The sequence below is a fragment of the Protobothrops mucrosquamatus genome, unplaced genomic scaffold, assembly GCF_001527695.2.
Source record: "Protobothrops mucrosquamatus isolate PMUCROS unplaced genomic scaffold, P.Mucros_1.0 scaffold2928, whole genome shotgun sequence".
Lineage (NCBI taxonomy): Eukaryota > Metazoa > Chordata > Lepidosauria > Squamata > Viperidae > Protobothrops > Protobothrops mucrosquamatus.
The window spans coordinates 292,796-299,257 of NW_015388953.1; the positions used below are offsets into that span (position 1 = coordinate 292,796).

At 35.0% G+C, this 6,462-nt stretch overlaps 1 protein-coding gene across 1 annotated transcript; it reads left to right on the forward strand.

The window, feature by feature from the left end:
• The first annotated feature begins 5,175 nt into the window (after positions 1-5,175).
• LOC107296664 (olfactory receptor 4S2-like) lies at positions 5,176-6,132 on the forward strand. The gene has a single exon (XM_015826010.2). It carries the CDS (start codon positions 5,176-5,178, stop codon positions 6,130-6,132), a length of 957 nt encoding a protein of 318 aa, XP_015681496.2.
• Positions 6,133-6,462: the final 330 nt, after the last annotated feature.

Consider the following 6,462-nt stretch of genomic DNA (forward strand, 5'->3'; position numbering starts at 1 on the left):
CTTTCTAGCAGTGTTCATGCTGTGCCCTTTGCCCATCCTGATACCTTTCTCAGCATTTCCAGCAGTCACCAAGTGTTGCCTCAGCATTGCTGCAGACCTTTGCTCCCTTTCAGTCTGAATTCAATTTTTCTTTAAAGGAAAAAAAGAGAACATAAAAATACAGATAAAGCAACTGCTGTTGCACACCTTGTGGCCTTTGCTCCATCATGATTATGTCCTGTCTAATTCTGTTCATAAAGGTAAAATACTGTAGAACACCTCTATTTCTTAGGTTCTTTTTTGTATTGTTGGCTGCTTATTTTTTTTTATAAAAAAACATTTATTCACAGACACCTATAAACTTTACCTGATTACTGCTTTTCTTAGGAGACTATGGGAGACAGAAATGGTTTTAAGAGTCATAGATGTGAAATGGGCAGCTATATAAATTTAAATAAAAATATAGGCTTTGCTTTGAACAGATTCTTTTTTACATTCAGTTTCTCATCTGGATTCTTCCTTCTCTCCCCCCCCCCGCCCCAAAGATGTCCTAAATAATTGCCCAAGGAAGATTGTAAATGGGTCGTTAGCAAAGAATGGTTCAGATATTTCAGCAAGGATTTTGAGAGAATATCAAACAGGAGATTCCTTATGTCCCTTTCATTGGCAATAAAATTATGATGCTGATTGGTTGCATAGTCAGCCAGATATTTGGACTGGATTTTAGCATTTTTGTCCACTTATTGAGTCCTTCGCAAGGACCTCAGATGGGCAGATATTTGCCGTAAGATGTAAGCTGTTCCAGGCAAAGTTGCCTTTTGCAATTGATTGATGTTGATTTTGTCAGTGCTGATGGTGTTCAAGTAGTGTTTCAGATCTTTTGGAATTGCACCCAAGGCGCTATTACTTATCTTTTCTTTCTTTGTCACAGTTCTTCTATTTGCAGATATCACAAAACAACATTGATTGCACCCAAGGCGCTAGTACTTATCTTTTCTTTCTTTGTCACAGTTCTTCTATTTGCAGATATCACAAAACAACATTGATTTGCTAGCCTCGGTTCTCTTATTAATTTGTCCTACCCTGAAACTACAAATCAGATGCATCAGGCAACCATATTATTTTGTTTAATGCATGCTCCGTTCCACTGAACTGGATTAATTTATGTCACATTTTCTCTCTTTCCCTTACACACTTTGTGAATGAAAACTGAAATATATTTTGTGAAGCTGTTGTGAATGTGCTGCCATATTTAACATGTTATTTTATTAATGTGTGATTCCAGAAAGGAAAAATATTCATAAATAAAAGAGGATCTTTCTCTGCAAATTTTAAATGGAGATACTCTACCATGAGTCTGAGATCCATAAGATTCTTCAATACATGTGGAAAAATACCGATATTCATCCCTTCCTCTTTTGACATTAAGCAAAGGCCTCTGTCTTTCCACCTTCTGCTTAAATATACTACAGTACCATCATCATGATTACACAAATATTTAGGCTTGGTGGAACTCTCGTGTCTTATGGTATTCTTTAGCATTGTACTTTGGTATTTATGATGGAATGCTTCATGCGTTCACATTGACTATCACAAGGTCAGAAGATTTTCAGGAGCTTTTATGATGACCATGCAGTATCAGTGTTATTTTGCAGGGTATACAAAATGCAAATGCTTGTTTTCTAACTATTCAAAACAACACCAATACTGCTGGAAGTGCATTAATTGCCAGTGGATTTCTGAGTCCAATTTAAAGTAGTGGTTATTACTTGTAAAGCTTTTTATATCTTGGGTCCATATTAGCTTGGAACTGTTTGGTTTTATTTATTTAGTTATTTAAATTTATAAGCCACCTATCTCACTTCGCGAGTGACTAGAATCTGCCTTCTATACCAAGAGGGCAGAATTCCTCTCAATATGATCAGATGACATTGCATCAAAATTATTAAGAAGATTTCTATTGCAGGAAGGGAGGAGCAGGGAACAAGGTAACTGTTGCTTTTCCTGATTATTTTTCTTGTAAAAACACCCTCCCTCCCTCCCTCCCTCCCTCCCTCAGTAGAAGCATCCTAAATGAATCGCTTTCCAGAAATAAACATAACAATGAATCTAGGATGTTAAAAGAGATCTTTAAACAAGCTACCAGTACTTTTTGAAACTAATATACCATTTAACTCCTTCATTGGTTCCAGTCCTTCCTGTCCTTCACTTTGTTCCTGGGCTCTTATTATCTTGGTTTATGATTTTATATTAGTCCCTGAATCACTATTTCTTTTCAAACTCTGCAAAAAGAATAATAGTGGGATATTCCACCTCTATCACTTACCTCCCTAAGGACTCTATCAATGGGCAAGTTTCATATAGTAATGACTAAAGCTAGTAACATTTTCCAAAACCAGAAAATTTAAAAATACTCTGTTTTCTGAGAACACTCAAAGAAAGTTTTAACAACTTAAGGGACACTGTATGCATCCCACTGGCATTTAACTTACTAGTCATTATATTAATAAGACAGACATTTCCTTGCAGCAGAAGAACACTGGCGAACTGCTGTTTTTGAAGGAGGTGATACAGGCAAATATTTAAGGTATAACTTAGCATAAAATATAAAGCTTTCTCTAAGCCCCCATAGTTTTTATGTGCTCTTTGCTTTTCAACGATAACATCAGAGGAAGGGCATCAAAAACTAAATCATAAATACGGTATGCTATTCTGGAATGCATTTCCTTTTTAAAAAAAATATATTGTGTCTTGATGTATGTATCAATTACTTCCTTCCCTTTTAAAACAAGAATAAACAGGTTTCCAAATAATTCCACTGTAATCCATAAAATCTAAATATGCTTAACTTTGATGGAATTGTGTCCACTGATTTAAAAGTGTATGAAACAAAGAAATATAAGTTCATGTCTGTCTGTTAGTAATCTGACTATTGGTCTCAGTGTTTTCTTTTTAAATACAATTAGCCAATGCATAGTAGACATATTGTTTAACCAGACTACATAAAATGTTGATTTGCTTTACAGATCATTGCAATAATAAACTAAGAAGCCCACTTATTATGAACTTTTCAGACTTAGTTAATTTTATTGATGAAGATCTGTAACATGTCTCTCCTAACCCCTTGTTTGTTCAGGTGTAATCTACATATGTGTTGGAAATTTATTTCAGCATTTATTAGACTATAAGAATTCTTTGTATACTTCCTCTGAAAAAATACCTCTGCTTACTGAAGTGATGGGCAACATTTCAGCAGTCAGAAGCCACACATATTTAGCAAGACAATCCTATAAAAATGTCAATATCAAGAGCAGGGACAGAATTTTGAATACACCTTTTTCTTAGAGGAATGAAAATCTTATCCATCTCCTTCTTTCGCACTTGAAAATCAGTAATAAATATTCACTGAGCAATGCACAAGTGTGAAAATGAAAATTTATTGTACATTAGTTGATTTAGAGAATCAAAGCATTCAATAAAGTGGATAGTTCTGAATTAGGGAATGTTTGGTATTAATATAGAGCTGAAGGATGGTTCTGAATGTGATAAGAGCAGTATATGAGGGAAATAAAGCATGTATGGGAATAAAGCAAGTATATAACAAATAGTTCAACACTGAGTAAGACAAGGAGTTATAATGTCCCTTAGTTTTTTAATGTGTTTATGGATGCATTTATAAGGAATGCTTATAAATGAGGATGTGAATAAGGAGGAGGATGAATGAGGATGCAGTTTTGTGTGGAGACAATACCATATTGTTTCTGTGAACTTGAATTCTCTTACTAAAAGTAAGATAAATTGTATAATGAAATGAGAAGTAGGGATCTTATAAAGCAGTATCTCAAAGATGAAGATATTTAATTTGTAATTGACAGAAAACCTGGGTGAATGCTTGCAAAATGTTATACATAAATGGAATTAAAATACAGCAAGCTGGTGAATTTGTGTCCTTTGGTAGAATGGTTAACTAAAGAGGAGAAAACAACTGGAAAATTTTATGAGTTGCAAATATTAGTATAACATGGTGGGAGGTATGGTGGTTTGTTGCAAGAAAGGAACGTTTGTTGACAGAAGCAATAATGCTTGTGTGTAAGCGTGTGCTTCTTCCCAGAAATGTGAGTTGGGTGTATCGGAAAAGACCTGAGAGCAAGTTGAATGCAATAGGAGCAGAGCCCTTAATACCACGAGTGTATTTGGAACAAAAGAAGAAGATAGGCTCAATAATAGATGAGTGTTGAATGAATATAGATGGAATACAAACATGAATGACTAGCATGAAAGAAGTAAGTTGAGGAGGTTTTGTCATATAGAGATAATTTAAGAGACTGAATCACATCACAAACATATGAAGGAGCAATGCCCAGGTCAAGAGAAAGGAAAGATGAGAAAGTTATAGTTGGGTGAAGCTGATACTCAGAAAGAGGTGAAAAGAACAAAAAAGACCATGTGTGAAGTGAAATATAGATGTGATAGAAGCAGAGAATGTTTTGCAAGGATGGAAAAGTTATGGAGAAGCACAGTGTATGTTGTTGCTATAATCTAATCATTTCCTTCCCCTCTCCTCATGCCTTCACTTTCTTTGGGTTATTATTTCTGACTCCCTTTCTCTGCTTTCCATAATACTACTTACCCTGAATGGGAATAGCATGATGGGGATAGATGTATAAAAGGATGTGTAGGTGGATGTGCATGGTTATCTTACAAAATTAATAAATGATAGGTGACTTTTCATAGAGTATATTGATGTTATTCTTAAAGTACTTTAGTGTTGACTTTGAAAGGGGCATGATACAGAAGCAAAACGTAGTCTTATAATAGAATCCTGAAGCGGTTACAAAGAAACCCTGGAATTTCTACTGATCAATTTCTATTTTAATATTCCCATGTTTGTTTTTTGAGAAAAAAAAGGTAATAGCAACTGGAAAATAAAACAGCATGAAGTACTTTCCCCGATGCACTGTAAGTTTTTTAAAAAGTTATGAGAACATTTATTGATTTATGCATATATTCTCAATCAAGAATTCAAGTCTATAATCCCAAGTCTGTCATCTGAAATGATTACTATGTACTCTGTATCTTCAGACATTTATCACAATTCTTTTAGGCATGTAAGATCAGACATAAATAATCAAAAATCTATGTTAATAAAATATGTCAGTTGATAGTTATTTATGCTGTGTTGCAGGTCATCTAGGTATGGACTTCCCATCCATGACACTCCACACAAACAATGTGACTGAATTTATTCTCTTTGGCCTCACGCAAGATGAAGAAGCCCAGAAAATATGCTTTGTCTTGTTTCTGTTCTTCTATTTAATCATTGTGCTGGGCAACCTTCTTATAGTAGTCACTATAATTTTCAGCACCCACTTGATGTCTCCCATGTATTACTTTCTCGGTTACTTATCCTTTGTAGATATCTGTTATTCCTCCGTCACAGCTCCCAAATTGATTGCAGATTTTCTTCTGGAAAGAAAAACCATCTCTTTTATTGGCTGCATAGCTCAGCTCTTTGGAGTCCATTTCTTTGGCTGCACAGAGATCTTCATTCTTACAGTGATGGCCTATGACCGGTACATTGCAATTTGCAAACCACTACACTACACTACTATTATAACCAGGCGAGTCTGTGGGCAGATGGTAGCAGCTTCTTGGGTCGGGGGTTTTTTGCACTCCATGGTGCAGACTCTTCTGACCACCCAACTTCCTTTTTGTGGACCTAATGAAATTGACCATTATTTTTGTGATGTCCACCCTCTACTGAAATTGGCCTGTACAGATACCTATATAGTTGGTGTCATAGTGGTTGCGAACAGTGGGATGATTGCTTTAAGCTGCTTCCTCATCTTAGTGGTGTCATATATTGTAATCTTGGTCTCTTTGAGATCTCATTCTTCTGAAGGACGTCGTAAGGCTCTTTCTACTTGTGCTTCCCATGTCACAGTAGTGATTTTATTTTTTGGACCGTGTACCTTTACCTATATACGCCCTTCCAGCAACTTCTCAGAAGATAAGACAGTAGCTTTGTTTTATACGGTCATCACTCCGATGCTGAACCCATTAATCTACACATTAAGAAATTCAGAGGTGAAGAATGCCATTAAAAAATTATGGAGCAGAAAAATGTTTTCTACTGAAAGAACAAATATGTAAATAGAGCGTGTGTAGAAATAGTTAAAACAGGATGTCTATCTTTTTGTGAATATTTTATTTTACTTCTGTCAATATATTATGCTGCTTTTAATATAGTTATTCCATTGGCAATTTGCATTTTATTTTGTTATACTTTGTTGTAAATCATTTGGTGATTTGATTATAGAGCAACATAACATCACTTGGATTGAACATCACTTGGTAGCAAATAAATCAAATTTGGTTTGACAAAGCATTCAAGATTTCCCATTGGGATTTTATTATTTTTTTTACATTTCCTCGTCATTAACTATATTTATACATATGCACAGATTCTACCAGGTATGTGAA

Coding starts and splice junctions, on each gene's coding strand:
- LOC107296664 (XM_015826010.2), top strand. CDS start 5,176: ATGGACTTCCCATCCATGACACTCCACACAAACAATGTGACTGAATTT.